Source organism: Nannospalax galili, unplaced genomic scaffold (genome assembly GCF_000622305.1).
Source record: "Nannospalax galili isolate Female #2095 unplaced genomic scaffold, S.galili_v1.0 scaffold784, whole genome shotgun sequence".
Classification (NCBI taxonomy): Eukaryota; Metazoa; Chordata; class Mammalia; order Rodentia; family Spalacidae; genus Nannospalax; species Nannospalax galili.
The window spans coordinates 1,431,539-1,452,841 of NW_008352133.1; the positions used below are offsets into that span (position 1 = coordinate 1,431,539).

The window sequence follows — 21,303 nt, forward strand, 5'->3', positions numbered from 1 at the left end:
TGTCTACACCAATTTCAGTTTTATGGTTAAGCTTAGAAAACTGTATAATGACCCTGTAAGCGCACACTTTTGTCTTCTCTGATGGAGATGGAGATGTGTAGAATTGTGGTGGAGTCTTTATTTCACATTCTCCCTCATCTGTCATCACACTCTACACTCCAGTTAACTGTCTACACTGTTTCTGACCCCGTTCCAGTCCTTCACAGCAGCAGCCCTCTCTCCTCACCTGCAGGGTGGGGCAGTGCTGAGGTTTCCTGAGTAAAGCAGAAATCAGACTTAACTTCAAAGGAGACTCTTACTTCCTCTGTGACAGTAGTATTTGTATAGAGGTGAGGCCAGGGACACTACAAGAGTGATAAAATGTGGGACATTTATAGAACAAAAACTTGGCAACTATTTTTAATCCAGGTGACAATAAGAGAGCCTCATGGGGAACTCCCCAAGTCTAAGGGAGTTCTCCTGAAGTACATAGTGATAAGAAAGGTAAGGTGTAAATGCAAGGTTCTCTATTTTATAGAGCTGGCAACCTTAACATGTTGAGATGAAAAGGTGCTTCCTTACCAGTAGTTGGTATTTTCTGCTTTGTTTTTGCTGCATTTTAGTTCTGATAGATCCTCAATAATTTGTATCACTGAGACACCATCCTGTTGTGGTTAGCAAGTAAGCAGCATGGTCAGTTAAAAATGCTGCATCACAGAAAATGCTGCTGGATCCATTCATTAGCTGTTTGTCGTGATACACTAGGAAATGTGCTCCAAGGATGAGCAGCAGGAGTCTTCATTACCAAACTCCAGCAAAATTCTTAATGTGCTGCCAATCTTAGAATTGTTTCCAAGCCTCCTGAAAATGAGAGATTAACCAGTTTGGTTTTATGTTTGTCTCTGTGCGCAATTAAGTGTAGCCCATTTTGTCCTTCTGCTTGATATAACAGAGTTGTCATGAGCCTGGCTGTGCCATGGAAACTGGTTTGACGTCACTAATTCTGCTTAGACAGAGGATTAGAGCTAGACAAAGTGGTTGATTGTAAAGATGAGTCCTTTGTGCCACCCAGTCCCAAATGTTCACCCCATCTCTGCATAAAGTGCTACTGTACAGATTATAGGGATTAAGATAGGCTATACTATACCAATGTGCTATTTGTGATTCTGACAAAACAGAGTTGAACATTTTTATCCTTGGAGAAAACAAATTTGTATGCTGTTGGCAGGGTGCATGGGAACATTTTTAATAGACAGATATGTATGTTCTGGATGGTGGGGCAGATTGGTGGGTGGCACACTTTCTCTACTGCCATTTAGGTACAGTTAGAAGTGCTGACTATGCATTTATTTACTTAGATCTACTCATTTTATATAGCACTTGAAGGGGCTTAAATATATTTTAGAATACAGATACTTTGTTTTGTGTAAAGTACCCCAAAACTTTGACTTTGGCCCCTCAAGTAGCTCTACCTACTAGGAATCTTCAGTCAAGATAGGGGAGTTGAGAAACAGATCTTAGCTGACTAGAGAAGTAAACAAGTAAAAGAGAAGGACTGCGTAATTGTGACACATTAAATTATGATTTTGTAAAATGGGAAAAACAGCTTTTATTATCTTTAAATGACTTTTCCTCAGTTGAAAGAGTCTGTTTGATGAGTTCAAGATATAGACTATTCGATAATGTTAAACTTTAACCTTTAAAGACTTTACATTTGATTTGTGAGTCATGACACAAAGACTGACTTCTGTTCAAGGGCACACGCACAACCACCCCAGCTTAGGTGAGCATAACAGAACAGAGTCTGGCTGAGAGCAGGGCGACAGGCTTGGCTTTAGGGGCAGCATCATTTACATCCACTTTAAACTGATTTTTTTCTGTATTTGCACTGATGAATTGAGGATAAACAGTTCCTGGTTAAAGGGTACAGTAAAAGCCCACAGCTGTAAGGATTCTCAGGGTGTACGAGGGGGGTAAATTGTCAGGATCAGGATCAGTAGTTGCTTCTCAGAAAGCGTCTTGTGGTGCCTAAGGTACCATAGCTCTCTGTGCTTCCACATGATAGAGTCTGGCCCAGCATAAAGGCAACATGTTCTAATGGAAGTGTATTTTTCTTATATTTTACAAACTTATGGACATAATTTACATGCCATAAATTGCATATCTGTCTAAAGTGTTCAGTGTATTCAGATCTATGCAACAGTCTAACTTGGAAATATTTTCAACACCCTTAAAACAATAATTTCAGAGATGTGGGTTTTGTTCCATTTTCATCAAAGGAATTTCTCACAGATATAGAAAATGAAATGACTAGATATTCACTGCTAATTCACCAATTTTTATCTAAAAGGACTGGATTCTAAGTCCTGATACAAACTTTTTTGCCTTAAAGTTTAACAAGCAAGACACTTTTCTGTTTTTGAGAGGGATGCAAGCAAAACCAGTGTAAGAATGATGTGACTCATCTATTAGCCACTTACACCTAAAATTTAACATTTTAAAATTTGAAATATTATTTTTATCACCAAAAAATATTATCTTTAAAACCAAAATTTTAATGAATTTCATTGCTTAGAAAGTATGTATTACTAATAAGGGCCTCTGCTTTAAAAAAAAAAACAATTCATTAGTTTCTGGTGACACACGTGAAACAGGACTGACTTCCCTTTGCTTGCAGTGGCATCTAGCCTGGAGACTAGCAGATGGAGCAGTGACCTTTGGGGATTATTTCTTTAAAGATTTATTTCTAAAATAACATAAGAGCCATTTAATCATGATTCCTGTGCTATTTTGCATTTTAAAAAGATCTACATAGGCCTTGTTGCCCCCTTCCCCCATAATGAAAAAACAGGGCTTAGGTACTTAAATCCAAACAAAGGACAATGATAAGCCTGTCTAGAAGGAAAGACAACTGAAGAGTGGACAGGAGGTGCCTGGGACCAGGTTTCAGTAGCTAAAGGAGAGGATGTGGCTGGAGGTGTGGGTCTACTGACTTTGTCTGGCATGCATGAAGCCCTGGGTTCCATCCCTAGAGCTGTAAAAATAGATAAACCAATAGAAAAGAGCACCTTTGAGAGGCATGGATTTGATAGGATGAGTTGGTATTTCTAAAAACATGATTCCATACTTCTGTGTGCTTGCTAGGTATGTCTTTGTAGTTTATTAAGTACTTTTTTATGAGAGAGAAAAAGTGGGCTTTGAAGTCTCGAAGCTCAGGGCTTTGTTGAGAGGAAAATATGTTTCTGTATGAATGGTTTGAATACTGCAGGGATGTAGTTGATGATATGCCAGAATACACACAGGCTAAAGGTCCATAGGGAGAATATAAGAATATCTGCGTGGTTGGTTGCTTACTTTTACTGTGCTGGCACTGACCGACCTCAGTGCGTTGCACATGCTAGGCAAGTGAGTTATCCCTGCACTGCATCCCCACCATATGAGAATTCCTGATGCTGTGGCCACATTCGACCCCAGAGAGTAGAGATCAAGTAGAGGAGACTGTTGAGCTGGTCCAGTCATGCTCTGCATTGCTAAGGCTGGGACATGAGCTCATCAAAATGAAGAGCTATTTTAAATTCATTGAATTATGCTTCATTCACTGATCAGACATACCACACACTTGTGAAAGGCAGGGAGAAAGGTGTTCAAGCAGCTGCTCTGTTACCTTTTTCTGTGTGTCTTGATCTATAATTCACAAGCCAAAAGTGTATATAATTTCATTCTGTTTACTGGTGTGTTTTAATTTTAGATCTAAAGGGGTCATTCTCAACATCTCCTCTGCCAGTGGCATGCTCCCAGTTCCACTGTTGACCATCTACTCTGCAACCAAGGTGAACAGCATTGCAGTAAATTATATCAGCATAAGACTAGGGGTGAATTTTAATCTGAGCAATTAACTAGATTTAATGTTCTTGAAATTCTGTGCTTGGTAGTTTTCCAGTGGGCTAAGAAGGAAAGGAAGCTAGCCTACATGAGTTTCTGGATGGCCACAGCTAGAGATGCAGTGATGGGTACAGGCTCACAAGTCAGGTATGGGAGTGCTCTCACAGCCACTGATGTTTTTTATCCCCTCGGGTTGCTGATTTTAACAGGGATACTTCTGGTTTCCATAGAGACCTAGCCTAAGCCAGTTTACCCATTGATTAGAACCTGATAGTAAGGTTGGAGAGTTGGTAACATGAGGCATAGGCTACCCACAGCATGGAAGCACCCATTAGCTCCACAAATGTGTTTGGCAGACACAAAATAGAGCAGTGAGAATGTGAATATTTTGCCACATTATCCAGAGTTCATAGATACTGTCATTTCTAGAGTGTGGCAAAGATTTTCCAGAACTCTATAAAATGGCATGATTTAGGGCTGGAGAGATGGTTCATTAGCTAAGAACACTTGCTGTTCTTCTAGGGGGCCCGAGTTCAGTTCCCAGCACCCATGTTGGGCAACTCACAGTCACCTGTAACTGTAGCTCCCTCTTCTGGCCTCCATAGGCACCCACATGCACATGTGCTGCATACAACACACACATACAAATAAAAAACGATGTCATGATTTCATACAGCACTTCCATTCACTTCCCTGCATTACTGCTGGGATAATCCATTTAGAATGCAAATCCACCTGCCTGCAGGTCAGTGGCATCATCTTAAGATATCTCACTGAAGCATGGAATACATTTCTGAAGGGGGAAAAATGGCCATTTAGTTGTTGAAATTAAATAAACTTTTAGGGAAAAATAAGCAAATTATAATATGTAATGAGGACTTTTAGTATGTCAGAGAAGGAATGAGCAAAATACCTGCTTCTTTTTCTCTTGTGAACTCAGTCATTGATGCCTTCTGAAAAACCTTTGCATAGCCCCTGTGCCCCTGAATTCTGCCTGCTTTCTCCACTTCTGGAACATACTGTTGGCGTGTTTAAATGATATCATGTGTTAGTGATGAATGTTGAACATTTGTATCCTGTGTCTTCTCCATGACTATTGCTAATTGGGACCTTTATAGAGTCATCATCAACACTTGCATTTCAAGTCTGATAATAAGTCTGCCCTTGAGAAATGGTAGGTTACAGTTTATAGATAGATTTACAGTTGCATTATCAGAAATGGGCTCTCACCTTTACCTCTCAAATCATGCCATCCCATAGCACCCAGAGGGATGCTGCCTATTCTTTTCATAGCAGCAAAACAGAACCGAACAGCATTCACAGTTTCTGCTGGAGTGGCCAGTAGAAAGTAGAAATAAATCCTTTGTTATATAATGGGGGAAATTTTCTTTATTGGAAACTAATTTTCTGGGGGAAAAATAAACCTTTTTTCTAATTAAGCCAAAATTTGGTGTATTGTATTTAGTGAGGTAATACCATTTAGTGGCAGAAAAGCCTCTTAAGGTTTTGAGATATTTTATGATGTTGCTTCTGCATTCGAAATAAAAGAAATGATTAGAAATGTTAGTGTTAAATGATTAATTTATATATTTTGTTTCTATGGCTACACCTCAGGCAGACTGATGTAATACCCGTGTTTTCTTCTCACTCCTACCACCCTCCCAGGCTTTTGTAGATTTCTTCTCTCAGTGCCTGCATGAGGAGTACAAGAGCAAGGGCATCTTTGTGCAGGTAAGTGGAGTTTGTTTCAGTTAAGTATCCCTGTTTTTGTGTGGTTTCCACAGCAACCGTTGCTGTCTTGGCAACGAAAGAAAATCTCATTCCTTGGTAAGTGGCTGTGACGTTAGCAGGCCATTAAAGACATGGCTTCTTTCCCCTGTGCACTCAGTCCAGATTTTAAAAACTAGCCCCTAGAATTTTTAAATAGGATACCTAAAGTAGAACCAAATTCAGTATAAATAGTTGAAGCATAATTATTGTTAAGTTCTTACAGATATTTGAGAGAATCAGATTATATCTCTTTAAAATTGTGGTAGAGAGTACATACTTTAAAACTTAACCTTTTAAACATCTGTAAGCATGCAGTTCAGTAACATTAGTGTATTCACATGTTGTACAATCATTGCTGCCTTTCTTTTCCAGAGCTTTCATCTTCCAAAATTGAAATTGTACCCATTAGACACTAGCTCCCCATTTCTCTCTCTCCCAGCTCCTGGCATCCACCATTCTATTTCTGTTTCTCTGAATTTATCTATTCTTAGTCCATCCTATGAAGAGGATCATGCAGTATTGGGGCTTTGGTCATCAGCTCACTTAGCATGTTATCTTAGGCTCACTTCACTTTGCATAATGTGGAAATTGAAAGGTTAACCCACTTGCCTGTGCTGATCCAGGACTCAAATCCAGGTCTGTTTGGCATTAGCCTTTGTCCCTGGCCACTGGGCTACATGCTCCAGGCCTACAGAGCACCATTGAACACTGGATCCTTCTGTGCTTAGGAAATTAGGGAACCAGAGGCACTAGGCTGCTTAGTTCCACTCCATCCTTTATATATGTAGGTAATCAAGATGGGCCCAAGAGTTATCTAGCTGTGGCTCCTAGACTTTTTTGTACTCAATGGAGCTAAGTCACCCACCAAGAGTGAGTGAGGGTAGTAACAGAGGAAGGGTACAGTAAATGTTCCCTCATCGCAGGGTCCAGCAACAGCCTGATTCCTCTAAGCCCTTTCCTGAGCTTTCTTCTCAAGAGGTATCCGCTTTCCATAACCACTTAGTGGTGTGTGGTTTGTGTTTATAGGGCACACTGGGGAGGACAGGGTTTTCTAGAATCCTAAATTTTATGCTGAACTACAGCTGTCCCCTTTTCCTTATTGATACCATCATTATTCTGGTAACAAGAATCTGCTGGGTAGGTTGGATTTTGGTGACTAGAAAGCCAGTATCTGGTGGGAATCAAGGCATCCCATGCCATGCAGTACTGCACCATTCTCTCTTTGGTGAGTCTATCATATTCATCTATTAATTCAGTCATTTTTAAACAGCCACTGAGACTAGGCAGGAGCTCTAAAGGCTGTAGGTGAATAACCTGTAGGCTGGAACCTGAAGCTGCCAGTGTTTGACAGCCTGAAGTAGTTTTAGGCCATGTGAACACAGAAAGCGATTCTGTTAGTAGATAAGGCTGTCTCCTCATTTTCACAGCCTATTTCCCTCAAAATTTTTTTTCTCCAGATTCTGTCAATTATTAATCGAATGTGACTAAAAACTACTACAAAAGCACATTAGTATTTGCCCTGTGAAATATTTTACTTTGATAAACTTGTATTTTTCCCTATTAATGAATTTTAAATTATGTAATTTCATCCGTCATTGTCTTTGTTCCAAAGAATTCATTTGAGATCTAAATTTAGAATGAATTTGGTTAAAAAAAAAAAAAAGTCACGCTCACGAAGAAAAGTGTAGCTGTCTTATGTGAACAAATACCAGAACGCTGAAGTAGAGCAGAAGGAGAGCTTCGTATTAATTCTGATGAAAGGCAGAAGAAGTAATCTGGCCTGATGAGACTCAGAGTGAAAGCTTAACTGGTTTTTCTTTGCTGGTGCTTTCCATCTCTGGATCTTGGGGACTAGAAATGTTCACTAACGTGCCCCCTCCGCCCCTGCACAAGGTTTCAGAGTTCAGTTCAGATCCCACAAGGTCTTCATTTTTCTTGCCTCTCCTGTGTTCAGCCCAGAGCACACCTTGTGTTGTCCTGTGCATGCTCTGCCCTCTGAAGTACCATTCCTGTTCCTCCATGGCCTCTCCCACCCCTCTTTTTTGCACAGTTCCTCACAGTCCCCTTTGCCCTGAGCCTTGGAGCCCCAGGCCATCTTTAGGACATCATCTGCACTGGGAATCCTTAGCTCAGACCATTGGAATTTCTCTTCTGCTTTCCTGTGTCTTACACTCTGCTCTGCTGCTCACTGTCTTTTGCCTGGGCTGCTCACCACACTGGTTTGTTGTTGTTGTTTTTGAGACAGGGTCTTACTATGTAGCTCTGACTGGCCTGGAACTCACTATGTATACCAGGCTGGCCTCAAACTCACAGAAATCCACCTGCCTCTGCTTCCTTGAGTGCTGGGATTAAAGGCGTGCTCACTACACCCAGCTCGCAGTGTGTTCCTGAAAAGAGCTTGTGTCTTGTTTGCCCCAGCTTTGCTAATGGCACATGGCATTCATGCTACCCTGAGACCTTCCTTTTGCCTGACACTACTGTGTGGCTTCTAGACTGAGGCTGTGTTGCAGTTTCAGGATGTTCTGATCCATGGAAGGATAGGCTTTTTTTAGGCCTGGCTCCATGGACTGACTGTACATCAGATTGTTCTTAAGTCTGGGTTGGGATAAGCTACTTTCTCACTTCTAGAGGTCTCTTGGGGGTGTGACTTACGCTGAAATCGTTCAAAGAGCAAAAATCACACACACACAATCTAAGCTGACTGGCTAGTGGGCCCTCATCCCAGGTTCCTCATGTCTACCTGCAGTGACTAATGATAAAGGCTGAGCAAGTGTAAAATAGCCAGGACGAAGACTGAATTCTAGACCTCTGGAACTCACATTCTACAAAACTTCTATAGCTCTCTTGGTTTCTTTGTTGAATCTTTTTTATTTGTAAATATCTTCAAATCTACAGAAAAGGCATAGGATAAAAACAGGACAGAGAAAGCTCACCCTCCTGCACTTTGCCCAGATTCACTTTTTGTTCTCATTTCACTCCATCTGCTGCCATGAGAAAGTAAGTTGTCTATGTTGTGGTCCTTAGCGCCAAATCATGAGTGCACATTTCTGAAAAATAAGGATATTCTTTTATAAGCATGGTAGAGTATATAGTTACTTTTCTGTTGCTGTGATAAAACACCATGACCAAGGGAGCGTATAAAAGGAAGAGTTTATTTGAGCTTGTGGTTCCAGGGGAGAGTCTATATGGCAGGGAAGGCATGGCGGCTGGAGGTGGCCAAAGCAGAAAGCAGAGTGATCACATCTTCAAGCAGGCACAGGAAGCAGAGAGCAGCTGAAAATCCAGCAAGGCTTAAGAGCTTCCAAAACCCATCCCCAGTGACGTGCGTTCTTCAGCATGGTCACACCTCCTAAAGCCTCCCAAAACTACCACCAACTGGGAACAAAACATCGAAATACTTGGAGCCTCTGGGGGACATTCTTATTCAAACCACCACATAGAGTTAACAACTTACATTTCATGTTGACGTAATATTTTTATCTAAGTATCTGTCCTCAATTTTTGACCCATTTATTTGTTTATTTATTTATTCTTTATTTTAGTTTTTAAAACAAGGTCTTAACTATGTTAGCCCAAGATGGCCTTGAGCTCAGTCCTCCTGCCTCTCCCTCTGGAATGATGGGATTAGAGACATAATCACCATACCTAGTTCTATAATCTTCTTTATAATTTTGTTTGGGTTTGGTTGGTTTGCTGGTGCTGGGGCTTGAAAATGGAGCGTCCCAGTTGGTAGGCAAGTACTCTAGCACTGAGCCATGTCCCTAGCCATTTTTCATGACCTCTTATTCTCCAGTAAAGCATTCAGTCTAGGATTAAGTATTCAGTCCTTCTGTTTCTTGGGTTTCCTTCAATCTGGACTATGCCACCCCCTTTTCATGACTCTGACATTTTCAAAGCACACAACACTCCTCTCCACTCTTCTCACTTGAGTGTCTTTCACCTGGAGCTTATTTGATGCTTCCTCACAGTTAGATTCAGGTTGTGTTTTTCTAGTCCAAACACTACAAATATACTGCTGTGTCCTTCTTAGGCTATCACATGGCAGACGATATCTGTCTGCCTGTCTGTCATTGGTAGTGTTGATTTCTACCTTCAACCTTGTTTTCCTTGCACTAATAAGCCATCAATGGGGAGACTCTTTAAAACGTGCAAATATCCTGCTTCTTTAATTGACCTTAAATTTAGCATCCCATCATGTTCACAAACCTGCCTTATGAAGAGATTAGGAAGTCCCTGCCTGGATATCAGTCATTTCAAAGCCCTAAGTCATGGTGAAAGCTTGGTGACATTGAGCTCCCTCAGGCCAGTCTAGTTTTCTGCTAACACCATTTATCACTTGTGTACTTAAGGACAGTGAGGAAAAGACCCAGAGCTTGGAGTCAGCAGACTCCAAGATTTGAGTTCTGCTATCAGCACACGGTGGTCATCTCTCCTAAACGAAGTTGCTCTATTGCCATATGCCTTGATTTCCCCTTCTGAAGGCATGTAGGATGAATGATGTCACATATATAAAAATCCTGAAGAAAAAAAAAATCAGTCAGTGATTATCTGCTATTTGCCAGGTCCTGAGCCAGGTAGTGTGGTCTCCCATCCAAGTATTAACCAAGCCCAACCCTCCTTAGCTTCTTTGATCAGGTGAGATCAAGTGCATTCAGGGTGGTATGGCCATAGACACCAGATAGTGAGGTAACAAATAAGACCCACAGTCCCTGTCCTTGAGACACAAGAGAGAGAAGACAGATACTTAAGCATACTATTCCATCAGTGATCCCCAAACCAGAGGTCGGTGTGTTGCTTCATATTTCTGCAGTCAGGAATTCTGTAGAGAGAACCTTTTGATGTGGCAGTTAGGGCTATAATAGCAAAAAAGGGACAGCCAGAGTACTTACTATGGTCACATACACCTTTAGCAAGGACAGACAGCAGACAGGTAAACAAAGAGGAATAAAATGATTTCCTACAGAGCCAATACTGTAGAAACTAGAGGAGGGCCGTGTGCCAGCATGTGGAGAAATGTAAGGAATTTACTATACCACACTTGCATAACTCCAAGGCTGTGGATCATAGTCCCTGGTTCTTCTGAAGGTGTTATCTACAGCATGCACCTGGGAAAATGGTCCTGGAAATGTTGTCGATGAGGAAATCATTTGCCAACTGAAACTGCCCCCTAGGGTTTACCTTGCCTGACCCTTTACAGGAGAGGAAGCAGGAAGGGACCATGTGAGCCTAGAAGGGGCATTGAGGGTTTCATCTGCTCCAAAGTGGAAGGGGCTTTTCTCATTCTTAGCAAGAGATTATAAAAGAACACACCATTTAAATCTCAACCTGACATCCTGAAGAAATCTTGTGGGTTCCATGAAGCTGCTACCTTCCAGGGCTTTGTTCTTTGTGATGAGAGAGGGTAGCTTTTTTAATTCATAAAAATGTGGGTTTTAATCAGAAGGGACTGGTTTCATCTGTGAGATTTAGAAAACAAATGGGACAAATTAAAATGAAAAAATAAACTTCCAAGTTTTTTTTTGTTTTTGTTTTTGTTTTATGAAAAACATTACTCCCATGTTTTATTAAAATGTTATTGCCTATAGTAATCATATAGATCAATTGGGCTTCAAAGAGCCAGAAAGCTAAATACTGAGAAATGGCTACCAGGATTGAAAGCATAAGTCATCATCCATTTTTCTTGTTAATTGCCAGTGACAGTAAAAGGAAGTAATGGAGTGTGTCTTCAGTGCAAATGGAGTCCAGATAGAACTATAAAGCAATATAAGATTCTCACTGGAAATATTCATATCTGGTCAACTGTATCAACTCTGAGAAATTACTTCAGAGCCCTGTTTGGTAGCCCTGTTTGGATACCAAAAAAAAGGACTCCAACCAGGTGCATCTCCATTTTTGCCAGTGATGTCTTTTTTCTTGATCTTTTCCAATAATATTTCACCACAAGGTCTGCAAAGATAAGATGTCCAGAAGAGTTCTCTGGAAAATGGTGTTCCTGCACCTCTTGCAGGGTATAAAGATTGAGCCAGGCTCCTCTTTCCAAGTAGCTTCTGAACATACAAATACTAGAAAAAAGAAGGTAATTGCTAGTGCATGCTAGAGTTCAGGGCCCACACTTCACCTGTATTTGATCCTCGTCATAGTACAGCAGTGCCATAGACCAGCATCACCACCACCACCACCACCACCACCACCCCACACACAGGGATTAAGGATTTGGATCAGGGCATGTAACCAGTAAGTAGAGTCCAAGTTGGTCTGATTTCAACCAATGCTGGTCTTTCTCCCCAATTAACCCACTACCTCTTTGTCTCATCCCAAATTCAGTCCATCAGGTGATTCTGCTGACTCATCTGTCTAGAAGCTTGTTCAATCTGGCTAGTCCTCATGACCTCACTGCCACCTCTTGACTTTCAGGTCCATTGTATCTTACCCTGGACCATATACAGATCTCCATGTCTGGCCTCCCTACCACTGTACTGATGGGCCCCATTGTCTGCTCACAGTAGCCAGAGTTGATAAAGCAAAGTCCAGTCATTTCTCTCTTCTGCTTAAAATTCTAATAGCTCCTCCAGAGTAAAACCATTAATTTTATGACCCATAGTATTGCACTGTGATTTCCACCTTTGGTTGCTGTCCTCAGTCTAAGACTTTGTACTCAGATATCCTTTTGGCAAACTTCCTTTCTTTCAAGTCATTGCTTATATGTGTCCTTATCTGAGAGACCTTTCTTGAACCCAATTGCAGAAACAGCCTCCCCCACCAGTGCCCTTTATCTGTATCCCTCTGTAAAGTTAGGAATTCTGTTTTTTGTGTGTGACTATATTTCAGTGTCTGAACATCTTTCTAGGACATACTCAGGAAATAAATTTTGTTAAAAAGCATTTTTTTGCATGGCTTCGAGTTTTCTTGTGATTCCTTGACTATTAATACACAAATTCCTTGTGTTTGGATATAGGTCATTTGTATGATCAGCAGTCATCAGGACATTTCCCCAAACTCTTAGGAACCCCAAACTCTGCCTTAAGAATGCACAGGCTGGAGAGGTGACTCAGTCAGCAAAGCATGAGATCTGAGTTCAGATCCCCAGAACTTAGGTAAAAAGCCAGGCATGGTGGTGTGTATTTATAACTTGAGCACTGGCGGGGAGTGGGGAAGAAGGGAGTTACAAGTAGATTCCTGAAGCCCATTGGCCAGCCACTCTAGCCAAATCAGTGCGTTTGAGGTTCAGTGAGAGACTCTGTCTCAGAAAAAAAACAAGTGGAGAGAGAGCTCAGAAAGACGTCTCTGGCACACGCATGTCTACTCTAACAAGCACATATATCACACACAGCATACCACACTACACACCAGAAATAAAAAGAAAGCAGGTATGCCAGCTACACTGAACTTAGTACTCAGAAAACACAGATTTTCTGTCGTATAGAATCCCATATTGTTCAAAAGACCAGAGCCTGCTATCCTAGATCCACATTTTTCCCAGAGCATTATTATGAAAGGTTCTAGTCATTTCTAAATTTGAGAAGGCGTATTTAGTTCACAGTTGGCTCTACCTTGTGAAGTTCCAAGATTCATTGTTTGACTCTTGGCCATCTGCCCTGTGGCCTCAGGCATCCTTCCCACTGCTCTGTGTCCAGGTATGCCTTTGCTGTCCCCAACCAAGATCCCCTCAACTGCTTTATGAAGACTGGATTCCTAAGTATCTACTCCAGGGAGTGAGGGGGGGATAAAACCATACCAAATTATTGTCTCCAGGGCTTTTTTTTTTTTGAGTAGGCTGATCAGGGACACAGCATTTTCAGCTTTTCCTTCATGGCCTAACAAATCATTTCCAGTTTGGCACTCTAAATTTGGAGACCAGGATACTTGCCCACATCTGTAGCTGTCAAGGTCAAGTTGTTTCTGGGCTGTCAAAATTTGTAACAGTAACTTGTTGTTCTTAAGTGGCTTTATTATGCTCAAAATATCTCCTCTAAAGGTGTGGATACTGACCTGTTACCCATAACGCTCTCCTGAGTAGGCAGAGAATGGATTAATTATTGTTTCTTGGGCATTTACTTATTACCTTGATGACTTTGATATAAAAGATATTTTCCCATAACCTAGTATATTTCATTCTAACCACTTCATAGCTAGGTCTGCGGTTTGCCGATGTTGAGGTGGGTGATCTTACTCAGGCTTCAGAATATCTAAAATACTGGCTCATTCCCCACGTTTGGGTCCACTGGATCCTCTGGATGAGTGTGGTGGAAAGAGCTCCGAGGCTGTTCAGTGCTCTCCATGTGAAGTGTTATTCTGCCATTTCATTCAGTAGATACTTGCCTGCTGCCCTACTGTGTGCAGGGAACTATTCTGACACTAAAAATATAGTGGTGGGTTGAAACTGTCTTCATGAGCTCATGTTTTAGAACTTCACACGACCCAGGGATCAGATTTAGTTTTCTTTTGAACAGTAATGAATGACTTAACAGCTCCCTGCTAACACTGCCTCTTTTGATACTGCCTTTTCTCTACCACTATTGTTCCCTTATTTTTCCTTTTTCCTTTAGGGCATAGCTCAAAGTCAGTTTCATCTCTGAACCCTTCCCATTCTATAGTAGGCTGCATCAGCCACCTTGACTTTATATTCAGGGTGGAAGTAAACAAACTTTCCAGATTAGAATTTCTGTTTCTTAGTTGGGAAAATATAACTTGACTAGGGATTCCTGAATATGCACCTCTTTCTCCACCCCCCAGAGCTAGCCACTTGCCAAGACTCCAGTCCTAGACTAACAAAAGTGAAATGATGAGTTAACTTGTGGCACCATCAAGTGGTTCAGTCAGGCAGTGCAACTTACTTCTTCTGCAAGATCAAAATAGTTCAGTTTATGCCAGGTACATATTCCGGGAAGGAGGGAGGATGGATGAAGAAAGGGGCATAGCATTATGATGCAAATGAAAGGTCTAATAACTAGACTATTTCAAGAGGTTCAGGTTGTTCACAGGTAATCTGTGGGAAGGTCTTTTAACTGTTCACTTTTTCATAACCAGTAAGCCCAAGGCACAAAGGTAGGCAAAGGTTTGCTATGTACCTTCGTTATTGCAATCAGAGCATGTGTGTACATTCTGCCTTGCTTGGCTACTTACTTAGTGAACAAACTTGACTTAACCACAGAGCCCTACATTCATACTCTGTATCCATCTTAAAATTTCCCCAGGCTGTGTTTTCATAGTAATAAAATGGACTTTGAAGAGTTTTTAAAAAATTTTATTGAATTTTCATGCATTTCATACAGTACATCTTGATCATATTTACACCCCTTCTCCATCTAGATCAAGGCCCCATAGCACCCCCTGATGGTTTTTATGTACTCTGTCATATATGTTAAGGCCTATCAAGTAAAGTTTATGTCCCCAAAAGTCCCTCAGTGTTGAGTCCGTCCACTGGAACCTGGTCAACCTATCTAGCATCACTCCCTTAAAGAAGACCCAACTCTTCCTCACCAAGCAGTGATCAGTTGCCAATAGTTCCTCAGCTAAGGTTGGGGCGCTTACCCATTTCCCCAGTTCTATGCTGGCTTTTTGTCTGGTTTGAGTTTGCATGGGTCTTGTGCATGCTGTCACCATCGCTGTAGGTTCATATGAGTAAGTTCCTGGCCACCTGGAAAACTGTTTCCTTGTGGTCATTCACCACCCTTGGCTCTTTCTGCTCCCTCTTCTGCAGTAGTCCCTGAGCCCTAGATAACAGATGTTTGATATAGGAGTCCTATGCAGGGACATATACTCTGAAGTCTCTTATTCTCTACATTGTGGCCAGTTGTGGCTTTCTGTGTTAACCATCTGTTGCATGAGGACGCTTCACTGGTGAGAGTTGAGAGATGCATTAATATTCTCTCTGTCCCCTGTTCTTCTGTGTTCTGTGAACCTTAAGTGTAGCGGTTTCATTGTAGACATGTCGCTTAGGGCTTGGCATCTCATAGACGCTTATTCTCTGAGTGACCAGTGAGGAACTATGTCTCTGTTGCAAAAGAAAGCTTCTTTGATGAATGGCGAGAGGTATACTTGTCGGTAAATATGAGAATAGATATTAGCATACAGTAAGAAATCATGTTTGTCTAGGGATGTGACCAGTATAGGTTTTCCTCTAGGATCTATGACCTCCATCCGTGTCTGTTTGCCTGTGTTCACAATACCACACATGAGGTCCCTCCCACTGAGTGGACCTTAAGTCCAATTAGATAGCTGTTGATACATCGAAGATAAAAGTGCCACTACTGCACTGTTTGTTAGTTTGCTGTGCTGATCATTGTTATGGTTATTAGGCTTTACAGCTGGGTGGGAACATTGATTAGTTTTCTCCCTTAGTGGCTTGCATAGTATCCTCTGATACTATGAGACCTGAAAACTAAAGACTTTTTGACATTTTTGCTCACTAAGTAAGGGATAAATGTATAATAATAATTCTAGTAAAGAAATTCTCAGAGTCAGAAGTTACATAATCAAAACTGACCCAGATGTTGAAATGCTCTAGAGTAAGTTTACTTCATCTGGGTTTAAGCTACATGGATGAGAGAGATAGAGAATGACAGTAGTCAGGCCTTTGGGGTTTGACTCTTAACAGGGGAGCTAAAGTTTCAGCTTATTTACTAAGGATGGTGAGCTATATTCCTTGATTCATAAAAATGGACATATGCACAAAAACCCAAAGAGATGTGGAACTGTTCTTCCATATCACAGCAGGAAAGAAACTCAGAGTATGGTGTATGGGAATAGTTCAGCTTTATTGGTAATGTGGGCACTTTTCATTTCAGCCATGTGTTGAACGGGTTCTTTTCTTTAATAGAAGTAGATTGTAATACATCACCTTTGCTTTCACACTTGAGATGAACAGATCACATTCACTCTTTGGTGAGCTACTGTATGTCTAAGGTATTTTGGATCACAGAACAAACCTCTTTCATCTGACTCCAGCATTTCCTCATGCTCTTTTGAATCACAACTGTAATGTAGCTCCTGTTAGCAACAGAGAGCTTAGCATTTGTGAAATGTGCAAGATCATGTTGAGATCCGCCACCCCACACCTGTCCTGTCAAGTGACTTCTAGTTACCCAGGCTATTTCCCTGTTATTACACCTTCTCTTCCAAAAACAGGAGGGATAAAAAGGGGGTATTTCTGTCTTAACCGTAGCAGTTTACAAAACCTGAGACATAGAGTGGTTAGAAAAGAAAGAAGTGGTAATCAAAAGCTAAGAAGCAAAATGCTTATTTTAGAAGGCCTAAAGCTGATAGAACAAGCCTAATTAACCAGAAATTACTGAGCAAATTATCATTATCCCCTTAGAAGACTGTCAGAAACCTCACACTTGGCCCCACAGCAGAGTTCCATGTGGCCAAGGTAGGAAGGGCATCCTGACCTGAGTCTCTGCTTTCTTGATCTCTGTCCACTGCCTTCCTTTCCAGAAAGGTTTGCTTCTTCTTAGTTTTCATGTTTTCCTGGCCTCCTTTTCTGTTTTACTAATAGATCAGCTATTACAGTCCATTTTGCTAGCATGTGTTCTGTCAAGTTGGCTCTAGATAGTTTTGTGTCCCTCCCACACCAACCCCACCCCCTCTTAAATATATGCACTCGGGATTTCAACAGAATGTCTCTGTAGTCAATCAGGCATCACTGTCTGTTCTGAGCTGGTGGCCTTCCTAATCACTGGCATGTTTTGGGGGGTGTCTTTCTAGAGCGTTCTGCCATACTTTGTAGCTACCAAACTTGCTAAAATCCAAAAACCAACTTTGGACAAGCCCTCTGCACAGATGTTTGTGAAGTCTGCAATTAAAACAGTAGGCTTGCAGTCCCGAACCACCGGATACGTGATCCATGCTCTCATGGTATGTAGATTTCCAATTCCTAACCAGTGTTTTGGGTTTGGGGATTTCTTTCTGCATGATCTATTAGCATCAATACATGTATATTTTACTTCAAACTGTATATTTAAGAGCTTTGAAATGTATATAAATAACAGTCCAGGAAAACATAAATAGCTGGTAGACTTCGGTTTAGCCCAATTATAGGCTTTACTTATATTTCTCCCATTTTTTTTTTTTTCCTTAGGGCTCAATAAGCTCAATCCTGCCTCGTTGTATCTATTTTAAAATCACCATGGGTTTCAACAAGTCCGTGCGGAGTCGCTATCTGAAGAAAACCAAGAAGAACTAAGTACTGCAAACTCGCCAAGCTACTTGGCCAGATGCCCTCAGCACAGGCTCCCCCAGTCTCCAGAGTCTGTACTGTCCTTTGAGTAACTAACATGGCCGAATTGGCATCATAATTGGGAAGAAAACAGAAACTGCTTTTAGGGATTCTAATACAGCCAGGAATAGTTTAATGTAAATGCCTGTATCAGATGGATGTAGGCCCATATTACCAGTACCCCTTGACAGAAAGGAATATGATTACAGCAAGTCACAGAATGACAGGGACAGATATAGAGCCCATCTGGTCCAAAATGCCAGTCATTTTATAGTCATTACACTATAAAATGTAATGACCAGCTACTGTTTTGTTTAACACTTAGAGGGAATGGGGCTTAACTGACTTGCTTGTAGTTAGACACTACACAGTTTACATAAATTTCTGTAAGGTTTTCTACAAGTTCCAGTTGGTGTATGTATGTGGAACTATTCTCAAAAGTAGCTAATGACATGAAATTTTGAAATATGAAATTATTTCTGACCTGAGTCCACTGAACTCTTTCTTGTAACACGTCTTCTCTGTTTAAATGTATGTAACTACTGAAAGCTGTATGGCAAGATTGAATTGTAAATGTAAATGGGCCAAAGCATACACTTGAGACTGGTAACTTCCTATGGGACCACTGGGGTCCAGGAAAGCAGCATGCGTGGACCCCCGGCCTTCTTTGTATCTACGCTGTACTAACACCACTCACCCATAACAACAGACTCATAGAATAGCAGGGGCATTGTGGAAATGGTATTGTTGTTTTTAAGTTGGTGCCCCATCAGAGCACATATATCTGGATTTAATAAAAGATGATGTAACTGGTGTGGAAAGAAAAAATATTTTTTGGTGATTGAAACTAAAGCCCTATTTACACTGAATTAAATAAGTTAAAGTTGACTGTTACTGGCATCATAGTCTGCATAGGGATGTCACCAAGGAAGAATTCAGTACTGGATATGCAGGATGGAAGGTCAGCGTGTACATAGACTGTGCTCCCTAGTTTGAAGCACCAAATTTGTAAAGAAAAAAAATTCAGTTGCAGTGTTTAAATGTTTCAGACTGTTAGTTTTACCAGCTAAGGAAACAGCCTCCCCACCCCACCCCCCCCAAAAAAAAAACAAAAAAAAATTTACCCTCTGTTCTCAAAATCATTTGTAAGAGAAAAAATATTTTAGCACCCAAAGCGCACAGGAGCACATAGCCTCAGAATAAAGGATAGCCATTGAGCTGGGCACAGTGGTGCACTCTTTTAGTCCCAGCACTTGGGAGGCAGAGGCATGCGGATCTCTGTGAGTTCAAGGCCAGCCTGGTCTACATAGTGAGTTCCAGGCAGATGGGGAAGGATGGTAACAGGAACAGTACACCATGAGGTTGACAGCGTTTCCCATAACCCAGATAGAAAGTAGCAGTGATTCCCCCTGGGAAATCCTTTGGCTGCTCCAGAACTTCTCTGTTCTGTCTTTGACTGCTTCCGTATGGCAAGTGTTGTCTTGTGTTTAACACTCAAGGAGGGAGGTGATGATGTGAAAATGGAATTTTCAGGTGCCTTTAAAAGGAAAAATTTCACTGAAAACAAAACATATACTCAAAGTCATTATGGTGAAGTATATTTTGTAGAGTCAAAAAGGTTGCTTTATATTGGCAGCTTTACACTGTGGTGCATGCTGGGTAAGCTCTGAGTTCAAAAAGAATAAAGCTGGGGATGGTCTTCATTGCATATGTCAAACTAGTGTACCTCAGAGAACTGAAAATCACATTTTACTTTATTGCTCCTCCCATGTCCTTTTGCTCAGACATGTGCAGTACCCCATTATAGGCATGTGGTGGTATCTCACAGCCCAATGGCTTGTACCCTTGTAATTTGCCCTTATGCGGGTCCACATACATGGCTGCCAAGGTGCCCTTGTTCGTCTCACTTCTTCTAATGGTCCTGCTGAAAGGAGATGAATTCTGAGTTCCCTCACTTGATGCTTACTTCATCAAAATACTGTAGAACTGAACTGTGTATAGTGAGTGTCAGTGCTCATAACAATATCAAAGTGCTGATTCAGTGTGTGAGGGATTTATTGAGGGTTGTGAGAGAAAGATTGAGCTTTGGTACTAACTGGTCTCTCAGCCCTGATACCCAAAATGACCCAACTCAGTGGTCCTGCACACCATTACCATTCTGTTTTTGTGCTCTGTGGTTTACCAATGTCAAAACCGATGACCACGGCTCTAAAATGCATTAGAAACTAGTTAGTGTACTGCATAATAGCCTAATATTTTCAGTAAGTATATTGTGCTGTTCATTATATCATGTGAGATGCATCATTTAAATGCCCTGTAGAAGTGTAGTTCTCTCCCTACTGTGGTGTATATGGAGACAACTAGACCTGTTAACTGTATCTAACATGAACGCAAACATTAGATCTTAAAATTGTTAGTATGAGTGGCACATTGCAACTTTGCCCACTTTGTACAGGTCATCAAAAAGAAAGCAAAAATAGACAGTGCAAATATTAATCCTAAAAGGATATAAGCAAGCTTGGCTTCTACAATACTACTTTCCAGGCACACTGGTCTGTGCATTTTTGAGTGCCAACTGTTTATTCTTCCAGGTGCTGGAGAAACAACAGTGGACAAAGGTGGCAGAAACCTTTGTCCATGATGAGTTACAGAATTTACTTTTGAGCTGGAGGCTGGGGTGGAATGAGATGAGGGGAAAGGAAGGCAGTGATGGTAAAGAATACTGTAGGCTGTGTGGGAAGGATGCAGGTAAGGGTGTTGGCATCAGGTACAGGAAGCAGTACTGGGAGCCTGGGAGCTGAAAACAAGTACTGCCGGACACTGCAACAGTCTTGAGCCCACTACCTAGGGCAAAGCCGTTTAAGGCAGACCAGCTACTGCAATGCTCCCAGAGCAGCAAGGACCACACATGTATGGAGAGAGCCTAGCTGAGAGGATTTCTGTTCCGGGGACCTGCTTTGGCATAGTTGAGTTCTAACCAGCCCATGGTAAGTCACCTTTGCTTTCTTGACTGTATTTCATTATTGTACACTGCTGATTCGGTCTGCAAGTATCTGACTTGGGATTTTTTTGCATATGTACCTTCAAAAGTGACCTAGAGACTTTCTCAGAATTTTTTGGTCTGGTTTTAGTATCAAGATAATAACTTCATTAAAGAGGTTAGGAAGTATTGTCCATTTTACTATTCTCTAGGAAGAATTTTTGAAGGTTAGAACAGTCAGTTCTTTGAAGATTTGTACAAACATCTAGTGGCACTCTCTGTCTGGATGAGACTTATCTCTTGATTAGATTTTTTTTAAAAAGATGTATGAGCCGGGTGTGGTGGCACATGCCTTTAATCCCAGCACTTGGGAGGCAGAGGCAGGCGGATCTCTGTGAGTTCAAGGCCAGCCTGGTCTACATAGTTCCAGGACAGCTGGGGCTACAGGGAGACCCTGTCTCAACAAGACCAAACA

The 21,303-nt window shown here is 41.3% G+C and overlaps 1 protein-coding gene across 2 annotated transcripts in view; it reads left to right on the forward strand.

The window, feature by feature from the left end:
* Hsd17b12 (hydroxysteroid 17-beta dehydrogenase 12) overlaps positions 1-18,676 on the forward strand; it is a 162,082-nt gene extending 143,406 nt beyond the window's left edge. For both annotated transcript variants that reach the window (XM_029554007.1, XM_008848933.2), the window contains 4 exons: positions 3,728-3,809; positions 5,527-5,592; positions 17,338-17,487; positions 17,711-18,676. In XM_029554007.1, the coding sequence (XP_029409867.1) occupies positions 3,728-3,809; positions 5,527-5,592; positions 17,338-17,487; positions 17,711-17,815 (403 nt within the window). In that variant the 3' untranslated portion in view covers positions 17,816-18,676. The remainder of the gene's footprint in view (positions 1-3,727; positions 3,810-5,526; positions 5,593-17,337; positions 17,488-17,710) is intronic.
* Positions 18,677-21,303: the final 2,627 nt, after the last annotated feature.